General features: G+C 40.4%; 1 protein-coding gene across 8 annotated transcripts in view; it reads right to left on the bottom strand.

Moving 5' to 3' along the window:
* Window positions 1–24,440, bottom strand: part of Nrxn1 (neurexin 1) — a 947,027-nt gene that overhangs the window by 16,532 nt on the left and 906,055 nt on the right. For 6 of the 8 annotated variants that reach the window (XM_013517619.1, XM_013517621.1, XM_013517623.1 and 3 more), the window contains one exon: window positions 8,828–8,915. In XM_013517619.1, the coding sequence (XP_013373073.1) occupies window positions 8,828–8,915 (88 nt within the window). The remainder of the gene's footprint in view (window positions 1–8,827; window positions 8,916–24,440) is intronic. The other 2 variants (XM_005391018.1, XM_005391011.1) reach the window with 1 other exon arrangement.

Here is a 24,440-nt window from a genome sequence, read left to right on the forward strand (position 1 = left end):
TTCTCTTTTCCTTATCTAAACCTAATTAATAAATGCTGGGCCTACTGCCCTCTTTAGCACATGGTTTTTTAATCTGGAAGGTTAATAAACTGTTTTGTCTTTCTTATTTTGTTCCCATTGTCAGGCTGGTTACAACAGTCTGTGGACAGGTTAGGAGCTAGGGATAATGACACCGATCTCAGTGTCAAGGCAGTGTGTTGAGGGCAGCAGACCCGCAGAGTAAAGCCCGGTGGAGAGGTTGCTGCCTTCTGGCACACGTGAACTGGGAGAGCATACTGGTTCTCACGGAGGCAGCACGCCCCTTGGGGTGGAATTAGGAATGTGCTGGTTTCTCTCTGATACCATCTGAGGAAGTGTAATTAATAAGGTACCCCCCAAACGCCACAGGAAACCAATTTGGTGATCAAAACAGGTATTTGACACAAATTACAAAAGAACCTGACTTCATTCTTCTGGATTTCAGGTTTTCATAAGAGACAGACTTACCCTATATTTTTCTGAACCTACACTACGTTTCTCCCTCCCAGGCTGGCGGATATTTTAGAGCATGGGAAACGCATCTCATTGCGTCTTTGCAAAGCACAACAGGACCTAGGTCACACTTGAGAAAGGCTTTTAAGGCATTCCAGCATTTTCTAATAAAAATGTGATGTGGAACAGGTTATTAATGCTTTAAAGCTGGGGACAGGAGGCTGCTTCAGAACCTACTCTGTTCCCGTTACTGATTTTGCAGTTACTGGTAGAAGTTTCTGTATTAGCAGCCATTGATTTTTACAGACTTTTAAGTAGAGGCTTAATCTCATCCAGCAAACTCACTTACCTGCTAATTAATATAAGCAGCCAATCGCCTTTTAGAAGGTTTTAACAACGCCTGTTCTCCAACACTAAGAGGGGCTGTGCTTAGTTTTCCCCTAGATTAAATCTGTCTCTTTAGGAGGAATCTCACAACTGTACACACTGGTACAAAACCAGCACTAGTGACTGCGCCCGCTCGACCTGTTGTTGAGTTCACCATACTTACTCCTTAAACACGCAGTATGTGCCACTCTGGCGAGCACTGTGTGTGCATCCTCTTTCCTTTCAGTCTCACAAGAGAATACTCTTTCCACTTTGCAGGCCAGAAAATTGACCACGAAAAATACGAAATAATTTCCCCAAGACCAGGATAGGGCCCATCTCAAATTAGTTCTATTTGATTCTAAAGGCCAGGCCATAACTAATAGTTCCTATTGCATATCACAATTCCTACAAAATGTTGTAAAGAGCTTTCTAAAGTACAACAAAAATCCATCCATCTCATTATATCATAATAACAAAAAATCTTTAGAAGCATCAAAGTAGTTCAAGTTAAATAAAAAAAATTGTGTATTCTGAAAACAAACAAACAAACAAACAAAAGCCCATCCATTGTTTGTTATCCTTTCCTGCTGGCCCCACAGTAGGAGCTAACGCTGAAGACTGCAAACGGTTGCTGGGGAATTTGCACTCGGTTCTCCAAACCAGAAAAGCTTCCTCCGGTTTCTGGGTCTCTCCTCTTGCTTTCATTACAGCACTGCTCAGTGAATTCCTTCTCCGCTCCCTCCTTTGATATGTAAATCTTCTAAAAAACCTTTTACCAATTCTATTACCCAAGGCTATTTAAGTCAAGGCCTGGGAGGCCTCCTTCTCTTAGGTTACCCTCCATAAAGTGCTTACACCTCCCAGCTTCTTTACACAGAGCAGGAGCCTAACTTCAGTGGGACTCTGCTCCAACCTGTGCAGCTCCCTCTTCAGTCAGGAAGGCAGCGAAAGTAAGACCTCACTTTTCTTCTGGGTGAAGCCATTTAGCAGACACAGATCCCTCCATCCTACCTTTTATGATGCACTGGAAACTTGTACTGGTAAAAGTAAACATAAATAAATAAGTAAATATACAATTTTTAAAAAATAATGGCCTTTTCTGTTTGCTGGTTCCTAATGTGTTCAGCTCTGGGGGAGTTCTAAACTCTATCTTTTATTGCAATAAATCTGCAATAAATCTTTGTTTAATTTTTTCAATATAATTTTCACTCTAGTACCACTCTCTTTGGGAAAACAGGAAAAGGAAACATAAAGGGCTAGGGGTGTAGCGGAGCGGCCTGTGAGAAGCCCAGCACCACCAAAAAAAAAAAAAAAAAAAAAAAAAAAAAACAGAAAAAAAACCATTCAGCTGAGAGGGACTCAGAATGGTACCTTTTTGACATTCTGTTGGAGGCAATTCTACAATACAGCCGCAAACAAAATTGGGTGTTCCCAACTCCCTCCCCTCTTAGAATTATTTACCTTTAAACCAAGAAGGCTGGGAAAACAGAACAATCTATTGGTGTGTTCCCAGGCAGACTTTGAAGGGTCCCTGCTAAAGACCTAAAATTCCTTTTTTTTGTTTGTTTGTTTTTTGTTTTTTTTTTTTGGTTTTTCCCTGGTACTGGGCATTGAACTCACGACCTTGCACTTGCCAGGCAGGTGCTGTGCCGCTGAGCTAAATCCCCAGCCCCGCTAAACACCTAAAATTCTTATGGGATTTCCTAAAATAAGGAAGCAGAGCGGCAGGATCTGTTTAGCATTGTATGTGCTAAGCGTGTCTGTAACATAATCAAGGTGGTTCCTAACTAAGGAGCAGAAAAGTGTTGAGAAAGTGTTGAAGGCAAAACTACAAACTCAAACCATAAATTTTTAAAATTTTATTATTTTATTTTTTTTATCTTTTTGGGACAGGGTCTCCCTATGCAGTTCAGGCTGGCCTTGTGCTCACTTTGTAGCCCAGGCTGGTCTTGAACTCCCAACGATCCTCCTGCCTCAGCCTCCCCAGTGCTGTGATTACAGGCTTGCAACACCAAGCCTGACAACAAATTTTTTTTTAAAAAAGAAAATTTTTAAGTAATAAAAGATCAACAAGCTAAAAGTAAGATTGATATTATTTTAACTATATTTCATGTAGTTTCAGTTTAGTGTCTTAGCGGGGGAAACACATATGGCCTGCCCATTTCACCCTGAAACCAGCTTGTGTGTCTGCGCCAAACTCCACCCGCATCCTGAGGATGAGCTGGGGCTGCAGAGCTGACTCCTGCCTGGCCCTCAAGAGCCGCGCTAATGTTCCTGAAGATGGAACACTCACGGATGCTTTCTGGCTGCAGTTCAAAGCCTTCCGTTTCAGCAGCAATGTATTGGCTATTATGGCCTAATTAAACTCACTTTTAAATAACTACATTACAAATACCCCAATTTGAAATGCAGGACAAATTATCTTCCAATCAGGCTTTAAAAATATGATCTAATAAGTGATATACTCCTTTAAATGATTGCCATTACATACTGAATGAAAACATGCACCTTGTTCAATATCCATATCTTTATCCCTAATGTGGTTAATGGGATCAGTTCAATAGAAATCCTCTGATCTTTCCTTAAAATAGCATGCTGGAAAGCCACTCAGAATTGCATAGTAATTACAGCAAATTCCTCCTAATGAAGAGTAATACATAGAAAGGGCCTTTCGCCATCAAATTTAAATTTATGCCATGGAATTATTTAAATGTACATCTTAGAATTAGTCCTGTGTTTATTCAGTGCCTAAATTTAAAAGGAACAACCTCGCCCATTCCAAGAAGCTAAAGGGTCACCTTTTCTATGCTACAGAACTTAGAAACAATCTCATAGTACACTAAGGAGCTCATTCTCTCCGACGCTCCTTAGCTTCAAAATACAGGGAAATAGTGAAATGGGATAATGTTTGTAAAGGACCAAGAACTGTGGTGAGCACAGGCTAAATCCTCACTGAATCTGATTATGATTGTTATCATGATCCATGTGATCAGAAGCCTGGTCAATCTGCCCTAACCGATGGACTGTCAGCACTCGTCCTGGGAGCAGCTGTAGCGATCCCCACATCTCTGCGGGCCCCTTTCATGGTGAAGAGATGCCACAAAATGGATGACCCTTCTCTTTTCCTGTATCTTATTATCCAACAGGGCTTTTCTTTTTCTAGTTTTACAAAGGTTTAATTGACTTTACAAAAAAAATTAAGTATACACAGCACAGCGCTTGCCCGGCAAGGGTGAAGTTGCGTGTTCAAATCCCAGTACCAAAAAGAAAAAAAAGAATACATAATTGATTTGAAAGTGGCTCAGTAACTTGTTAATGACCCCACAAGCACAAAGCAAAGCGACATATTATTCTCAGCATGGTAACCCTAACGGGAAGTTGTTCTTCCTAAACAGCACGGAAGGAACAGGAAGCTGGATGTGTTCTTTGCTGTAACAAATGATAAATGGGAGTCATTCTTCAGGAAGCTCCAATATCAGATAGTCATTACTTTCATTTAGGAAGACCTCAGATATCAACATAAAAATCACCCTTTCTGAGCTTCCATAGGGATTCGGAGAGAGTCTGATGTGGAAGCAGGCAAGCTCGGAGGTGCCGATACGGTTAAGGCTATGTGGAGACTTAATTGGTTTTGCTGTGTTGCTGTTGTCAATTAAACAAATGAATGTAAAGTTTAAGGTTTCAAAGAAATCTGTTTTACCAAACTCATGTTCATGTAAAGAAAGGAACCTTGGAAAATATGTGTACCATATAATATGAAGAGTAATAGCAGGAAACACTCATGTAACACTCATTATGAGCAAGGTATTATTTTTCCAACATGTTTTCCATGTATTAATTAATTCTGGCAACCACAGCTCTTGGCTGAGAAGAAGCACAGAATTGTTTTTTTTTTTTTTTTTTTTTTTTTTTTTTTTGAGAGAGAGGAAGTGTGAAGAAAAGGTCATGTATCTGGCGTGCATTCAATCTGCACTCGACATTTCAGGACAGTGGTGGCCTCTGGCATGGTGACCAGTAACTGCTTCAGGTTTCTACCTGTTGACCAAGAAGTGGGGTGTGGTTAGCTCTTCGGATGCACACAGCTGCTCTTTCATATCATAAAACACGGCTTGGGTGAAAGTGGAGGTATCGCTGATGCTCACCGCGAGGGACAGCGGGCTGGGACGAAGCATGATTGAGCTCCATGTGTTGCCCCAGGGGGTTGGCCCTGATCTACTTTCAACAGGCGCAGCTCCCGTCAGGAGGCCTGGGTGATTTCGCCAGTTGCCCACCAATTTTCAGCCAGGAAAAGTAACAGCGTTATGTAATGGGGAAAAAATAGCTCAAATATTATTTTTATGTAACTGAATAGGGGGAAAAGGAAAGCCATTATTGACACTCTGCTTTATGCCTGGCATTTCAATGAGTCCCTTAACTATATTAATTTTAATTCTTGAAACGCCTCTGAAAAACAGGTGATATTTTAACGTCAAGGTGAAGAAATTGAAAATCAGGAAAAAATAACTAAGATGTCATTGCACACAGGGTAGAACAAAGAAAATAGGCCTTGTTAGGAAGGGGCCCAAAGTGTACATTTTTTTTCCTCCCGGGGATTAGAACTGCAGCGAATGTCCATTAGGACTTAGAGACACTTGATTCAGTGATGAAACTGATAACTGAGGACACCACTTCTCTCTTCATTAAGAACTTTGAGTGGAACCACACCGTAATTCAGATTTATCAAACACTTGACAAAAGCTATAATTTACTAGCGCTCAAGAAGATGCTAGATTTTTTTTCTTGTTTGTTCACTAACAGCCCTGGGAGGGCACCTAAACAATGAACACCCTGCACTGCAGAGAAAAAGCCATTTTTCTGAAGGAAATGAAGAGTGTGAACGATTAGAAAACCTTCCTGTGCACATGGGTGAGGAGGGTGAAATACCCACCATATTTGGACAATGAGCTTGTAACAATAACTGTGTATCTCTTTATGAAGCTCTGCTTTCACTTCCTTAAGGAATAACAAAGGTGCATGGTAGGTATATGTATTTTTTAATATTTGCCTCAATTTACTTTTCTTAATGGTTTCCTAAAATTTGTTGATACCAGAAATAATTCACAAGATACATCTAATAGTATCCAAAGTCTAACAACACCAGCAATTAAAACTGCTGCATTTATTTTATATATTTATTCAAGATAAACAGCAAACGGAACAGAGATTTGAGAAAACTAATATGTTCATGAGCAAAGACTTATAAAAGGGGCAGCCTATGGCAAAACCAATTCAGATTCAAGGATGGTGAAAATAACTGTCTATTCCTAAACGACAACTGAAAATCATGTAAGGTAAGAATTTTATAGGAAACTGTCCCATGCGTAGAACCAACTGTGCCAATGAACAGCACTGCATGCGACACGGATGAAGAGCACAGAAAGAGCAGACAGCAGACAACTGGGCAGAAAAAGCCAGAGCAGACAGAGCTGTCCCTCACACAGTGTAACACGGAAGGAGAACCCACTCGTGGTGCACACGTTCCAGACCAGTGGGAGTAAGACCACAGCACACTTCCGGGGAAGGTCAAGTGCTTGCTGAAGTCGGAGCTGATGAACTGAAAGCTGAGGAGCAAAGAGGGAAACCCTAAATGAGAAAAAGGTTTAAACCAGGCTTGGCATGAGAGTATGAGAGTAGCCGTCGTGAGGCTGGACCAGCGGATGTGTGTCCCCATTCTGAGAGCAGACTTGGGGCCGTGGACAACAGTTTAAACTTCTGGAAGAATCACAAAGAGGGAGACAGGTAAACAGGGTTCCTGTTCCACTGTTTTCCTTCCTCTGGAGGGATGCAAGCTACACACTAATGAACTAGGAGATGGTAAGGAAACTGTTTTTAAGGGGGCAGTAAGGTCCTCTGGAGTGGCTACGGCAAGTGCTACTCGCTTTCCACTACGGTATGATATTTGACAGAGAAGATAAGATTTGGGTGGATAAAAAGGAAGAGAGGGAGACAAAATCTCTCTCTGTCTCCCTCCCTCTCTCTCTCTCTCTCTCTCTCTCCCCATTTTCTTCTCCCTCCACCATCTTGTTCTTAGGTTCGCTGTCTTCAGAGAAAAGTAGAGTGGACTAGTCTCCAAGGAATGGTTAATGGGACCGATAAGCAATGGCTAAAATAATTGGGCCATTTAGCTCAAGAAGAAAGAAAATGCGACAGTTTTAAATACAATTACAGTCCTCACTCCGGATTCACGAAGTACTTAAGGTAAGCACTGTGTATAAAAAAGATCTCCTACACTCAGACAGAAGAGGAGCGGTTCTGCCACAGGCAGATCAGCAGGGACTGTGATTAGTAAGAACTTACAGAGTTTTTGTCGCTGAATACTACAGAAAATGCTGGAAAAAACTACTACCCTCCCCGCAAAAAATCAGTTGAGAAAACAAAGTCAGCTACACAGGTAGATACACGCAAGAACAGACATTGGTCTTGGAATAGTCTACGTGAGGTGATCTCAGAGAAGACGCGATACAAGAACTGCCCTGTTTGGGAATTAACATCAGAGAGACTGGGCCCTTGTCCTAGGAGGTAAGGGAAAGACACTCTGTGGGTAGAAGACAGATACACAAGTGATATAACAAGTGAGGGAATGGAATCTCTCTCTTCTCCGGGGTCAAGCATAAAGAATAGCGAGGTCAGTAACAGAAACAAGGGCAGAATCTTGGCCAAGCATCCTGAGAAGGTATCACGGAGTGACTGCGGTGGTCCACACGACCACGAAGGACTGACTGTAGAGGGCCACAGGGAAGGGAACGGATGATCAGATGATCGCAGAGGCCTAGAAGCTAAGCATAGCTGATGCTCCGGGGAAGTCTTGGCTGTGGGCGGGGCCTGGGAAGGAGGGTGGAGCCCGCCCAGCCTCATCTCCCACACCCTGCTGAAGGCCTGCTGCTCCTCAGCACTAACCGGCTGGGTCCTCGGGGCCGGAACCAATAGCTCCAGTCCGGGGGAAGGGACAGGCAGAAAGAGATGACCGCTCTAGACCCCAAAACAGTTTTTATTCCAGTGTCCGAAGAAGTAGTTTTACTTCAAGATGGCATTTTCACAAGAACGCAAATGAGCTATTTTATCATGACATGAAGTTTTCCTGGGTCCTGGGCATGAGCTAGCGGATAGTAGCTAATCCATATCTACTAGCTGTTTTGTTAATATACTGTAGAGTATTACTACATTTTAAGAAATATCATTTTGCAAAGAAAACTACCAGAAATGGCCCTAATATTTGGTATCATGAATATCTAGAACTAAATCCAGATTATGATTCATTCATGTTTTAGGGCCCACAGCGTCCACTTAGTGGCAGAAGGGCTGAATGGAAATGTCATTTACATGTTAATCACATTGGAGGGGATGTCAGCACACCCTAAAGAAAGAGGAGAAATTAGGCCTCACCTTGAGGTAAAATGCATTCGCCTGGATTTTCGGGAAGCACGGAACGACTCAAATCTTCCTCTATTGAGTCCACTAAGGAATCTACCTGCTGTTTGTTTTACTAAGGCCATAATGCTCTCAGTTCCCAAATTCAGAAATACATCACTTAGCGTAATTTGCTGGCAGAGTGAAACGGTGCAGATGTTTTGCCAGTGGAAAGGTCAGGTAATTTTGCACAATGCACTGCAATTTTTTAAGCCTTACAATTTTAATATCAGTGACCCAAGGGAAAGCCCATTATGCTATTATATATAAAAATTATGACACAAGCTAATAGAAAGCGAACAGCAAGCTAGCAGCCCGGTGTGCTGTCCTCCTGCGTTTCGCTGAAATATATACCCCTGGTGGGCTTCTTCTAATATTGAAACAATAAATGGTGGAAAATTTATCAATGTGGAAAGCTAGGACCCTTATCTCTCAATGCACCTTCGTGTAACGGGGCAGCTTTAACACACAACTGAGGAATACGGCATGCAACAATGATTTACAGCAAAGCCAAGGAAGTAAGAAAAAAAAGTGGACTAACCTAACCCACCTGAGCTTGGCTCACAGGGGTCGATGTCCTCGTCATCGCTTGGACACTCTGCAGAAGCCACGAGGATGTCATCTGTGGTCTGCAAAAGAATCACAGTCAGTAGATTAATTTAAAGGATCCCAACAGCTCCTCTTTCCTTTGTCTCACTGACAAGCAAAACAGTTTGTTCATCTCTCCCAGGTTGAGAAGACAGATTCAATATTTTCCTTCCCAAAGACACAAAGCTTAAATTCACAGATTTATTTTAGCTCCCTTGTGGCAGGATCTTTGTGAACACTTGAGTACACCTTATTTTACTTGAAGACATAGAAATGCTGATAGTCCACTTGAAGACATCCGCCCGGCCAGCTGCAGAGAGAAGGCGCACATAGTCTCAGGCAGGTTTTAAAAACAACCTGGCAGAAACAGATGACTAGCGATTTATTACAGCCCTGGAGTGCAACAATGTATGCATCGGTGGGCTTTATGTAGTACTTGTGCTCAGCTTCCTAAAAGCAGAACAGCCGTAACCTTTTACATTCACGAGCAAGTAGTGTTTGATAAATCTTTGCAATGTAGCTTGTCATTACCAGTAGACAGAGATTAAGTAAGAATCAGAAGTGTCTTTGATGCAAAAGGCGAAGCAAAAATAATCCACTTAAGCCACTTTTCACCTCTGTTCAGCTTCCACATTCACATCTGCTTCTTTCATGTTCAGAGAGCAGCATCACCTCTCTATTGTCCTTTCCACCATCAAAGTTTCATACAAATGAAAAGGGTACTTGGGCTGCGGAGGAAGAGACATTCCTCTGTGACATTCTAGTTGCTTCATTGCACGACAGCAGAAAATGATAACCACCGCTGCCGTAAGAAGCAGCGTGTAAATTCTAGCACTTACTCACATAAGCAACACGCTGACAAGCACCAAAGGTTATTCTTTACTGCCACTTACAAGGAGCAAGAAACTCAGCACAGTGACTGCACAGAATTCCTGAAGGTTTGCGTCAGACTTGGCTCGTTCTAAAGCAAAACAGAGCCAAGATGCAAGATGAAAAGTATCTCATCACACCGGCTAAGGACTAGGGAGATTTGGATTTCTTAGCTGATACTCAGAACTGCAACAAGGATGCAGTTTTCATTTGAAAATGGAATTAAACTAATATAGGTCCTACTTTAAAGAAAAGGAGATTTGGATTTCTTAGCTGATACTCAGAACTGCAACAAGGATGCAGTTTTCATTTGAAAATGGAATTAAACTAATATAGGTCCTACTTTAAAGAAAAGGAAGAAACAGTGTATGACTCACTTTCTTCCAAGGGGCACCTAATGTTGCCAGAGACTAAAGTATAAATCCATAAGTTTTAAGAAGACTGTGGCCTTTTCAAAATTGGAAGAGAAGGACGATGTGATTTTATGGCAAACATTAGCCTTAGAAATATTTTAAGCACAGGATCTTTAAGAATATGAAACCTGTTCAGATGATAATGCTTCACAATATAGCTGTCAAAAAATACAAGCCTTTAAACGGCAATTTGAGGTGGGTTTGTGTTATTCTGCTCTTAATCCTCCTCAGACTGTTTCTGGGTTCATTCATTATGCCGCTGTTGTTGTAAAAGAGACAGTTCAAAACCTTGGCTTCCCTGGATGTGCAACTGTTAACAGTGAAAGTTATCAGCAAGTGGCATAATTATCAAGTGGGGGTCCCTCCTCAGAGGGGGCTGTAAACAGAAGGCGTTCAGCTTCCTGCCTCACGCCTCTGGAGCAGATCACATCCAACCTGACCAGATAATGACACTTTATTGTATTATGTGGTTTCACTGGGCAATTGCTCCAACACATCCCAGAGCATATTATCAGCTTTTTGTTCGAGGGCCAACTTTAGTGGAAAGCTACTTTTGTTCTCAATCAAGTAGGTGCTCTTAAAAATTAACTAAAATGTAATTAAATTAAAACTAAATTATTCAATTCAACTTCGGAGAGAATTTTTTTCATTTTTTCGTAAAGAAATTTAATATATTGCTGCAATCAATGAATTGTTGTAGTATATTTGATACAGGAAGGATGATGTGAATAAATGCCTGCTCGCAGGATGTTTGTTTGTTTGTTTTGAGACAGGGTCTCACTAGGTAGTTCAAGTTGGTCTTGCACTCACTGTGTAGCCCAGGCTGGCCTAGAACTCACAGTGATCCTCTTGCCTCAGTCTCCCAAGTGCTAGGATTACAGATGTGCTCTACTAGGCCGAGACTCCTGAATATAGGAGACTCCTGAATATAGGAATATATATACCAATTATGATTCTCTCTTTCTCTCTGTCTCTCTGTCTCTGTCTGTCTCTGTGTCTGTCTCTCTCTCTCTCTCATGCTAAGAACTGGGCTCAAGGCCTTGCGCACAGCAGGCAAGTGCTCTACCACTGAGCTACATTCCCAGTCCTGTACTATATTTTAAAATAACATTATCCTAAATTTTAAAATAAAAGTTATATATGTATCATTTTTAATTGAAGAGCTCATGTTAGTATTTGTATCAAAATACAGTAGCTACATTAGTATTTTGTTGAACTAAGTTTTCATTTTTTACCATTTACGTTTAAATTGTGACATCGGCAAACAAATATAAATAAATAAGACTGCTTCTTAAAATAAACTCATGGGCTACGAACATGTTAGCCAGTGGATAGCACTTCGTACAGACTAAATTATTTAGGTAATAAAGGTCAAAAATTTTCTTTTTTTTTTTTTTTTTTTGGTTTTTGGTTTTTCTCTGGTACCGGGAATCGAACTCATGACTTTGCACTTGCCAGGCAGGTGCTGTGTCGCTGAGCTAAATCCTCAACCCCTGAGGTCAAAAATTTTCAAAGCTATTTTCTTTTGAACAGTTATATAACAAACAGATAATGCTGGAATGCTCTTAGTGGTGCTTTCCACAAAACGCAATGCTGCAGTCCCAGGAGACGCCACGCAGTACTTCCTCCTCTGTCGCTCTTGTGGTCGGAAAAAAATCACCATTCAAATATAACTCTTTTATAAAATCGTATTTTAATTTTAAAACCATATTTCATTGGGGTAAAACTGTATTTTAAGTTTTAATTGCAAAACTGCATTTTAATTTGGTATAATAAATATACATTCTTGATTTTTATATTAGTTTTTCTTCAAAAATCTAAAACTAGCACTGGTCTTGGGAGTAGCAGGTCTCGAATCAATAAGGGGAAACATTTATACTATCTGAAGAGACCCTGAGCATAGTCTCGAATCAATAGATGTCTTGGCAGAAATCATCACGGTCTGAAAACTTGGGAAGTGGCTCAAATGGAAGGAAAAAAAAATCAAATTTCACTTTGGAGGCAGAATTAACTGAACAATTTTCTAGCGAGAGCTGTGTAATTTAAATTTAATCCACTCTGTTTGGAGCTGCCACTGTAACACTTACTGTTGAGGGAATGGCAGGAAAAAATTTAAGTACCTCAAATTAATCAATTCTGTTCTTTAGTATATTTTTCCGTGATGTTTATAAACTTTCTCAGAAAAGAGACAACCTGCTGTAAGAGACAGAACAGTGGCTGGGCCAAAGCATTATTATACCTAAAAATCCATTTAAGTAAGTGTCTCTAATTGTGCATTTCAATCTCTCACAGGTCAAAGCAACACACTGGTCTTCCCTAATTTGGAGCGGTATATACAAGCACACCGCAAACATCAGTTACTGCTTAAAATGTTTACCAAAATTAAATTTCTAAACCTTTAGGGAAAAGTGCTTGGCCAGAATTGATGAAATAAAGTCAGGGAAACTTACTCCGTTGAGCTGTGCCTGTGAGCACCAGCATGTAGGGTTTGGGAAACACTGTCAAAATGAGGAAGAAGCTCTTCATGGACAGAAGAAGTTAGGGCAGTTTAATTCATCCTCAGGGATATTACAGAAAGACTATTTGAAGGGTTAGGAATAGAGAAATACTGCTGTATTTTTGTCATTTTTTTCCCCAGAGTACGACTTTATCTCCTCCTACTATCATTAATGTTGGACCTTGTATACACACTTGGTGTCACTTTTTAAAATACAGTTTGATTGCATATCCATACGGTAAAAAGCACGTGGTGTGAGGATGGATAGCTCTAGTGTGTTACAGTACGTCCCCGCTAACAACAGTGTTCCTAACATTTATTCCTGGTGATAAACACTTGTGCTCCAGACTGAGGCAATCCAAGGAAGAAACCCACAGGAAAAGTCGGCCGGAAGGACACACATGCTTGTGAAAGAAAGAGCAAACTTCAATTGTGAAGTCTGACGTCCACTGTGAATTTAAGTCCATAGAAAAATCCTTGATTTGTTCTAAAACATCCACAGAAACTCACATAACGTGATCTAGCCTAATCTTTCATGGTTTCGGCTGACATTCAGACTGATGTGTTGGGAAGGTGCCAGCTAAAATGTGGTGTGTTTGGCTGACCGATGGGCATTTGCTCTTGCCGGTACCTTTCTCTATGTGAAGTAGTAGACACCTTACAAAGATGTCAGTCTAATGACACACTGTTTAATAAAAATAAGAATAAGAGCTGGGCATGGTGGAGCACGCCTGTAATCTGGCACTTGGGAGGCTGAGGCAGGAGGATTGTTGTGAGCTCCAGGCCGGCCTGAACTTCATAGCGAGACTCTGTCTCAAAAAGACAAAAAAAAGGAATAATACATTGAGATCCACTATGCAGAAGGTGAATTTTAGCTCCAGAGCATGAATAACAAAGATAGCAAAGGAGAATTAGTCAACAAATAGAAAACACTTTATACATAATATTTTCTGGTGAGCATAAAACATTCTTACTGCATATTAAAAGTATAAACTGTGGTTTGTCCCTCAAATACATATCATTCCCACTTTGCTCTAAAGCAGGTGTAAAAAAAATCATTAATACAAGTAACAATTCAATTTCAGAAGTTTATTTTCCTGGAACTATAACAATGCTGCCGTGTCTATTACTTTATTTAACATTCACCAAAGCATCTGTCTCCAGAATGCAGGAGGAAGTGCTACTGTTATGAGTGCTGTAATTAAGTGCTTGCTCAAAAAAAAAATACCCACCTGTGTACTCCTTGACCCAGTTTGAATGTGGGCACTGACACCCACAAATATTTAGGGCAAAGCTTAAATATCCCTGCAAACCGCCAGCTTTTACATTTCTTTAAAGTTCTTACCCAACTGATGCCCCAGGCTATTACAAAAAGTGACCATAAATCAGCTGCCTGCTTGGAAGAAAGACGGACTTGAGAGTCATTCAATTTTCTCCAGAATTTTCTCATCTGGGGCGAAAATGTATGCAACGATTTCAGAACAGCTAAGCGGGGTCTGAGTAGGAAAACCTCACTATGTTAAAGCGATCCTATGCCTTGCTCAATGTAACATTTATTTTTATGTATATTTGATGCTGGTTATTCCAACAGGCAAAACTCGATGGAAAAGAATAGAAATATGGAGATAATGTTGCAGAGAAATGAATTTTAAGGGAATGACAGGAGAAAGAACAAACCTGGCTTCCTGCCTAGTCAAAGAACATTGTTTTAGCTAAATTATGCAAAATGGTAAAGCTTCAGAAAAGAAGTGTGGTGTCAAGAAATTTGAAACTAAATTTGTTTTTAAAGAAGGCAGCATGTCTGCTTTATTATTTCTGTAAACTATTGATGGCCTCTATGCTCATATCGCATTTCCATTTTTAGCTAAAGCAAGGAGAAGGACCAACTGAAAGAAAAAGTTAAAGTGAAGTTTAAACTGTCAGGAAGGCCCTGGAATAATCTATTTACCTGGATTCCTACTAATGAGAACTCGGGGGCATAAGACCTCCAAATGCTGCTGGCAGGGGAGCAGAGGTCCTGAAGGTGGGTGTCGATATAAGGACGTCGGAGTGATGGAATGTGTTTCCCCTCCACTTGTTTTGGTTTTGGACACAGCCCCTCCTGAAAGGATTTTGCCCATTTCCGAAGTAAATACTGACAGATGTTTACAAATGTAAATCAAGGCTTCCAGCTGTGTCAGTATGAATCTGTAGTCCAGCCATTGTGACTACATGGACTAATTAGTCACACAGGTTGAACTCGAAATCCTTACTGGTAATGAGACCAAAAGAGACCTTCTGATTGCAGCATGCCAATGCTGGACAGTCTCGGAAAGCAAGATTCCAAAATCCAGGTCTTTCTTGTTGGCATGTAGCACAAGAGGAGATGGGGTCACATTTCACTATCAGCAACATAGCATCCTTTGCCGAGCCACACCTCAGGGATCATTCATCTAAGCTCTCGGTTTCTCATGTTGGGACGCCAGAAATGTACCTGGTTTTGAAAACTCCAGGTGTACTGCTAATTAATGGCAGTATGTGAGATGATCTGGACCTCTGGTACATGGTGATGGTCTCTCCCTGTATATGACACTGGTACATCCATGCAAACATCTGTCCCTCCAATCCATCCCAGATCATCCTGTTCTCTAAAGGGCTGACGTGGTTTACAAAGATACGTGATAAATTTAAAGTAAGTGAAAACGTGGCAGAGGAAGAGTTGGCACTGACTAGGTGCAAAGCCATGAAAATCATCAGGAGGGGCAGACACACAGTGCCACACACGCTCCTGTGCTGTTTGATGCGGCAGCAGGCACATTAAGCAACTTCTAGAGAGAAAAATGAACGCTACAGCTCCTATTTTAAGAGTCCAATTATGGAAATCTCTTATTTTGATACAAACACTATTTTTACTAAAGTAAATCCAGACAGTTTTCATTTACTTTTTGTCAATCTTTTCCTAAGTTATTCTTTAGAGACCTTAAATGCCATCTTGAACACAGAGCCATATCTAAATCGCTAAAGACAAAAAGAAATCATAAATTGTTTAACATTTTCCTTCCTTTTAATCCCCTTGAATATTGAAGATTACAGGCTGGTTACAAAATTAATAACAATAAAGTATTCTCTTCTCACTAAGCTATCATTCAATATCCATCCAACTTTCAATGTCTTTCTTATTTACTGTCTTATTAACTGTATTCACAAAATAAGTGCTAGTGAGATATTTACCTTTGTCTCTACCATACAATCATCAACAGGGCTTTGTCAAATTATCCTGAATTACATCTTGGGAATAGACAAACAGAAGTGATCACTTATTAGTAATACTGTTTTATTTTCTCCAGAAACAATAGAGACATGACTTCCATGATCAAGGTAGTATCATTTCCTTGACAGTTCTAGAACTTGAAGTTCAAAATCAAAGGAATATAGGAAGGCACAAATAGCCAGTTTTCCAAATACATTTTTTGCCTCCAAGTATTATCATGCTCAATATACTATTGACAGAGCTTTCACCTGGTGCTATGCAAGATTCCTGGAGTATGGAACAGCAAGAAACATGGATGTGGCTAGAAATCATGACAACCTATTTAACAGGAAGTTTACTTTTCTAATTTTACTTTGATCCATGAATTGAAAGCCTATAAGGTTCTACACTGAGCTCTCCTAAATAATCCAGAATCTGAGCAACACCCTTATGAATATGCAATATATAATAAACAACATACAATATATAATATATATGATACATAATACATAATATATGCAAAGCAGTGATTGAGAATAAACTATACATGTCTCATACATCAAAATATTATTTGTTCCTTACTAAGAGAACCCAACTGTTGCTAGTTCTAATTAAACTGGAACTCTAAGCTTCTTCACATCTTGACTTCATTCCTTATGGTGCATATTTTGATTCATTAATATATACTTGGGAGACACTGCTGAAACATCTCTGTTTAATTTCTAATGTGTGGATCAATAGTGGAAAACAGATACAAGTTCGAAATTCAAGTCTCACCCTGGCTTTCATAAGAAATATGTGTTCTCTTGGACTGATTTCTGTGTTCTAAATCATAAATATATATACATATATATATGTGCATGTGTGTAATAATTACTATATGTAAATCATAACTTCTCCACCTTATAGGGATGCTATGGTAATAAAATTTGATAGGAGAAAACATTTTTGAAAAGTATGAAAATATAATAGAGTGTTTATGCGATCATTATAACCAGTAAGAAATTACTTTTGCTCCTTGTATAACAATATAAAATTTGGGGGAGTGCTTAAAGTGGGCAGCTGAGAGTATATTTAACTGGATAAATTTCATTTTCATGTCCTGCAATCTTCTTGTCTTCTCAAATGAATAAGATATGTATCTCTGTTTTCTACTGCCTGCCTCATGTAAATGCTGCTCTTCTGAGGCTGCTTGCTTTTCCCCAAGATAAAACTTCTTGGCATGGCTTATTTGGGGCATATGTGTGCCTCTCAGTGGTACCTTACAAGATTGGCAGTGCCAACCCACTTGCTACAAACACCTTCTTCAGGTCAGGTTTTCTGCAAAACTGGGCTCGCAGCCTTGAGTCACGCACAAGCTCCAAGTTCAGTTCATTACACATGACCATTTATTCATCTCGGCACCGGAGTTTGCTCGTGCTTCGTGCTCTAGTTTATCTACAGCATTTAAATGCAAATAGAAAAAACTCTCTTCCCAACACTGCTCATTAAAGGAAGGATGGAGGGATGGAGGAGGGAGAGAGAGAAGAAAGAGAGAGACAGGGAGAGACAGAGAGATCCATGCAGCGCAGTGTTCGTATTACTTCAATGGAATTACTTCAGTGTGTTTTTCCCCTGATACTTCTATAGGACACAGTTATGTGTATGTTTCACATCCTCAGTATAAAAGAGTTGACATAGAAAGTCATCACCACTCAAAATCTTACATTCTCTACATATCTGCATTTATAAAATTATTTTTGTGAACAAATAGTTTTGGAAATAGAATGAGTGCAGTTAAGAGGAACTACCTTGGCTTTAAGTCGAATATCTTGAACTTAAGTATTGAAATAATATTTTGATACATGAATTTGCTAGAACATTGTATGTAAAAAGCCTAATTTTGGATGGTTAGTCTCAGAACTGCTCATTCATAACAGTTCATTAAATTTCAGCATGAGAGTGAGCAAGCATGCATCATTTTCCAGAAGTACAACTCTGAACAGGGAAAGGTAAGAATTGGGGCAAAATCATACTATTTTTCAAAGACTTTTTAAATCTGCCTTGTAGCATCTCTAGAAGTGACAATGAAACTTTATAACTGACTTCTACATTACACCCCATGCTGGAAATCTATGGGAGAGAAATAGAGAAAAGTGACTTTATCTTTTACTGAAAGAGAATGACAGAAATGCAAAAGGAAGGCAAAGCTAAAAATGCCTTGCAGTGAGCCAGCCTGCCTACCTTTATGAAGCCTTCCTGTCCTTCACGAAAGCAATAAGATAAAGGCTACTTTGTAGAAAGGACTGAGAAAAATAGTTGGCTATCATTCCGGGTTTTTTCCTATATAACATTGCTCCATTCTTCCTGTCACCCACAAATTCTATGGTAAAAGTCTTACGACATAAGTACTTTTACTTAATTGCAGAAACTATGCTTTTAGAATGTTTTCCTCCTACATTTAACTGTAAGATGCAACTTTTATCTTCTTCCTGAAATAAACTGCATGAAGATAAAGGCCAGCCATCAAATTCAGATATAAGTGCAGAGGAAAATACACTCATCAAAGTTATTTCCACTGATTCTGCCACACTTTCCCTCATTCAGTAATCTGTGCATCCACTCATAATCATTGGCTGAATACTATTGATTCATAAATAGTTCCTCAGGGGAAGAATAAAAATTTAATTTTCTGACAACGTTTACAGTACTGCGGTGGGGTATGCAGTTCAGTTTCTTTGCAGTTTAAAGGTGGTCTCCATCCATGATCATGTTAATTTCTTTGGAAAATGTGACTGCTACCACACTTTAAGCAATAGGTGCACTTTCATTTTTTGATTAATAAATGATGTTGAATCTTACCTTCTTTCTTTTGCCTTTGCTTTCAGTTTTTAAAAATCCCTACCCAACTCCCAGCTAAGCCATCTTGGGTGGAAAACTCAACTTATATACCAGCACAAGTCCAAGGACATGTGTTTTGGCTCTAACCCACTTACCATAACATCTTGGGCCCACCCGGAAAACTGTATGGCCTCTTTTGAGTGTTATGTGCTCCCTTATAGGATTCCACAGGTCAAAGACATTTGGAAATGTTTCTGTGTCAAAAAATTTGTGATATAAAAAGTCTGTTTTGTTCTCCTAAAATACTTTCAGGCATGAAGATGGTGCTCTGTATATTTGTAGATTTGATTTGAATTAATTTAACGTTATTTGAGATATTCCTAGCCTTGAAGATTGACTTCTAGTTCTCCAGTTTAAATTATGAAGCTGCCTGTATTGTAGCAAGATAATCTGTCATATATGCATGACACATATGACAATATGACACCCTACTGGGTGTCCACGAAGCATGTATGGACAGCTTTTAATAGTTCTCAAAGGTAATTTCTAAGAGAGGTGGTAGTTCCGCTGAAATTGAGGTACATGTTAAGTGACTGCATCTCTCTACTTCGAACTGCAAAAGGGCAGCTTCAGGCTGTGACACAGGTGAATTCTCTCTGAGCTCTTTTGGCCATTGAGGGCAGAAGGAGTCTGGGTGTTGGAGCAAAAAGACTGAACTTAATCCCAGATCAGGCCCTGACTAGCTGTGGCCCTCGGTAAGTTTCCTAAATTTTCTCTTGCAGTGTCTTTAGACTTCTGTTCTGCATTAGTATTTCTTCTTCTCTGGATTTCTTTCTGGGTTAGGATGAAGTTATTTTTACCGTTCTGGTGAAGTACCTAAGGCTAGGTGGGCATACTGTTTAGCACAGCAGCTGGTACCTGAAAGATATTGAATACTTATTATGGAGACGTAGCTGGTTCTCAACATGAATGGTCTTGCACTCATCCTCATGGCAACGTGGAAAGAAAAGTTTCTTTCTAAGACTGGACTCCCTAAATCTTTAGACCCCTATGTTTTCTTCACAAAAATGTACAATTTCCTGACAAATTCACATTTCCATACCTGAACATTCTATAAGCAGTGAATTGTGCATCTGACACAAGAACATTTTTTCCTCCTGGAGAAGCACATTATCAGTGTACTGAAGATACAAAGAGCTCCTCCTCTCCAGCTGCATGATAAAACCAAACATTCATCATTTTGAGCATTTATCAAGAATTCATCCTATTTGGAGGCTTTTTACATGATCCCTTCCAATTCTCTTGTAGTTCACAATAGGAAAAACCTATGCTGTCTTGGTCAGGTGTGAGTCAGACGAGCCTTGTCAAGTAACTGTCCTGCTCACTGTGGGATCCAAGATGTTGATTCTGACCTCCTGGGTGTCCATCCATGGGGCACTCCCACGTTTGCATCTGGGGATGGGGAAGGAAAAATAGCAGCGTCCCCCAAGTTTTTCTTACATGATTTGCCTTTTTCAATGCTGCCCTGTGTCTCATTGTAATTTTAGACGAGACCTTTGAGAAAATACTAGAGGCTGGCACCCGCCGACATCGCGGGTGGCTGACAGGCTGGGATGCACGCACAGAGGATGGGTGAGAACGATGCCTTCTGTGGAGAACTAGGAGCTTCCCTGGAGAGCTTGCCTTGGTGCCTGTATTTCACTGGATGCCATCTGTGGCTGAACTCTCCGCCGAGATATCTGAGTGTTTTGTGTAGTTATGCCGTTACTGAACGACCTTTTCTTTGATGCCGCCAAAACATATTGTTTGGTCACTAACAAAGTCACGATAAGTAAAAGCCACAAGTAAAACTCTCAGGTCTCTAAGTGGTCAACTACCTTCTTTCTCGGACAGTTCTTCCCCTTCCAAGCCTTGGGTTTACGATGGGTCTAACTTGGTTCTGATAGGTTTCCATGTTCGTGCTGTGCTGTCTTTGCCATGTAGACCTCTGTCGCCCCTCCCTGCCCTTTGCCCTTCGACCTCATTTCTGGGATGCCTGCTGGTTAAGGGCACAAGAGAAACCGAGTCCCATAAATATGCCCCCATCATCATGAGAACTTCGGGAGTCATAGAAGGGTAATCCTTTTAAAAAAGTTTAGAAGACAAATTTCCTTGCAGATTGGGCGTTGTTGCTAAGAGCATTAGTGTCAGCAACACTGCAGGGACTTTGGGTTCCAGAGCATCGCTAGCTCTGTTCCACGTGTCGCCCAAACTGCTCTTTACATTTCAGTGGATGCAAACTCCTACTAGTTTTTCAAGCTTTATAAATCTACCTTTTCTTCCAACTGGCTCCTAGATATCTGCTAGAAGCTGGAAATTCTGCTGGTCAAGATTCTTCACCTCCAGACGTTACAAAGTCAATGCAAGGGAAAGAGTGTTGGAGAGGTTCTCAGAAAACAAAGCCTGGGTGCTACACAGCACTCAGTCAGGGGTCACAGCGTAGACCACACAAACCTTCCAAATGAAAAGTCTTTCGTGAAGGCAGACGTCTACATTTTTTGTAGGTGATGCATGCATTAATGTTTTCACTATGCTAATTCCTAAATAACCTGTTCATATTTCACCGAGCCCAAGAGACTTCACAGAATCCACGTATCTCAGTTTCTATTTTCCAAACTTTGTTAAATAGAAGTCAAGCCTCCTTTTGGGTTCTACTGAGTCTACTAGGAAGAAGATGGCAATGCAACAGCATAATAAGAAAGGGGAGTGGCTTACTGTCTCGACTGCCTTGCAGTCTGAGAGGATGGGAGGAACACTGGCTTATCCTCACAGGTAAACTAAGGCAGGGATGGCGTGGGCCAGCTGTGACTGTCCCCACCGAGTGGTTAATTAGCCAGTGCACCCTGAGCAGAGGCAGGGACACTCTCCACAGTAACTTCTTTTCTGACTGTGTAGAACCAGCTATTTGCATGAGAACTTGAGAAGGCTGGGTACCGATTATGAGATTTTGTGCTACTGCTCCCTGGTGATTTAGTTCAAGGTCACCAGAGTCAGGTACATCCAAGTTTAAATCTGGGCTCTAACACCGTCATTATCGGAACTTGTGCGATTTATTTGAACTCTCATTTGTAAAATGGGAGGAGTTTAGTACCAGTCTCTGCAGTGCAGTTGTAAGAAATAAGAAAGTCTTAATGGATGACATACTTAACACTGTTTACAGTACACGATAAGCACCGCATACATCTTGGCTATCACCCTCATTGTTACTTTATGAGACACCTAGTTTGCCGGGAGGCAATGTGATGCTCATCAAGGTGGGCACAGCCCCCGTCCTAACAATCGCAATGGGCAGACTGTCCACATGTGTGTGGCTGGACACTGCACTGTAAGAGGGGAGAAGGCAGACGCTGCATGAAGGATGCAAATACACTTTTTTCTTGAACGTCCTATTTTGCTTTTCAACTTTTAAATTCCACTTTACTTCAAAACACACTCCCAAGCGTTCCAAAGCATTTTCAACTTGGAGAGCCTTCTTTTTGTTCCACAATAAGCTAACTGCAGGTGCAAACTGGAGGGAGACAGACCTTGGAAATTTTAAGTGTGTTGCTATGGCAATGGTTCGCAAGAACGTGTATGAGTTTCATCTCAGCGCACGAGCTCTCCACTGGGCCCACACATGGAGGTTCACTTGCACACAATGCTCACCGCTTATTGTGTCTTGAAGGGTTTGAAAAGAACTGCCTCTGATGCTCACAGCAACCAGGGACCACAAAGTACCATTTTTATTTATTTTAAATATGGAGAGCGAGTTAATCATTATCCAGTCTACACCGGCCACTCTCCCTACTTTGCCACTCCTTGTGAAGGTGAATACATACATTCCACAAAGATAATTTTCAGTGCTGTGACAAACGCAGCGATGGACTCATTGTGAAAGAGCTGTAAAACTTTTCTACTGAATGTTCATGAATTTCCTCATTCCAAATTGCTGTACTCTCAAAAGTGTGGTAATTATTTAGGGCTACTGCATTAAAGCACATTTTCAGTCTAATGAACTGTGGAAGATCTCTTTTAGAAGAGTCTGACCTCACAGCGCAAGAAAGATCATGTGAGTGTGAGTTCAAGTATCCGTATCACTCCCTCTCAGGAAAGCACCTGGGCACCACCAACAGAAAATATGCCAAAGGCCTCCTTTAGCTCATTTCAAGAACTGTCTCTACCTCAGCTTTTAAAAATGATTCAGTTAGTGCTTCTAAAAGCTGAACAGTGAGCTTATGACTCAATGATAATAAAGACAGCAATTTTTGACAAATGCCCTTTTCCCCTAAGTAGAATGCACAGAACATTAAAATTGGGAAGTTTTAAAGCTGTGCATTTCACAAAGAAAATAATTATTAACAAATTCCCCACAAATTATAAGACTTTTTCCATCTCACATTAGCACTACACACATTAAATCGATATTTTTTAAAAAAATTATTTACTCGTGAAAAAGCTGTATTTTGAAGGGTTCATATTCTTCAGTTTTCTTAGCAAAAACATTTGCTGTGAATGACTCATCATGATACAGAATGTCCTACAAAAAAATCAGGCCATGGGGAACCCCACTATTCCCTGCATTTGATTACTGACAACACCCTTCAAAAAAGCACTATTAGTGACCAAGCCCAACAGTAATTTAAAATTCACTTTGCTGCTTTAACTTTGACTCATCCTCCTGCAACACGCACACACACACACACACACACACACACACACACACACACACACACTTTCCCCACCTCTCTCTCTGTGCCACCTTCCCTGTTGATAAACTGTAACATAACAGTGATACCCCCCCTCCCCCCGATCCTAAAAAGCCTACAGCTCTGCTGGAATTAAACAAATGAGAACACAGTAATTGGCTATGGAAACTGTCAAGTGGATCTAAAAAGGAAAACAAGCCAGAAAACACAGCATTCAGCAGTTTCAAGCTCTAATAAGAATCTGCACTGAGTTTCCATTTATTTTAAACCAAAATAGATTAGGCTGTTTGAAAATTATTCACTGAAATTTATATGGAAATAGGGCAAATTAGCTAATGAAGCCTCTTTTTTACATCTTTAGTTTCTTTGATGCTGATATGGAGGAAACGCCTTGATCCCTGCACACTTTCCAAATAAATTCTGTTCTTTTTGATAAACACATTCATCCAGAAAGGTGCATAGCACCAAAATAACTCCAAAGTGGATACAGAGCTGGTCAGCAGGTAAATCGTATATAGGATCTGCCAATTCCCGACTCCTCTAAACTTCTATGTTTTAAGTAGTAATTAAATTATAGCAAGCTTTAGGACAAACTACAAAGGGAAAAATTCTCAAATTATCTGGTGAATTTGTTCGTAGATGTGAGGGAGGAGGCATTCAGTTTTTGGAGCAGAGATATTAATTCCGTATTTATACCTAAATCTCTGGCCTTCTATATGGATGTCGACTGACTGCCTCCCCAGCAAGCATGCCAAGGTTCTGTAAGACAAAACCGGGGTTATGTCCGTAATATGCACGCTCTGTCTCACACCCTCATGTGATGCTTTCAGCGACTGTTCATGTTCCTTCAGCCCATTTGCACACAGCAAAAAGATCACCTTTTTTAAAAAGTCCAGAATTGTGATGAAAAAGGCCAGTCAACCACCACAAACCTTTTGTTAGCTTTCATTCCCTTATTTTCAAATTGCTGAACATCTGCCCTTCTTTTTAGTTGCTAGTGTAATGTGTGGAGC

This window comes from Chinchilla lanigera, unplaced genomic scaffold, assembly GCF_000276665.1.
Source record: "Chinchilla lanigera isolate Chin_1 unplaced genomic scaffold, ChiLan1.0 scaffold00040, whole genome shotgun sequence".
NCBI lineage: Eukaryota > Metazoa > Chordata > Mammalia > Rodentia > Chinchillidae > Chinchilla > Chinchilla lanigera.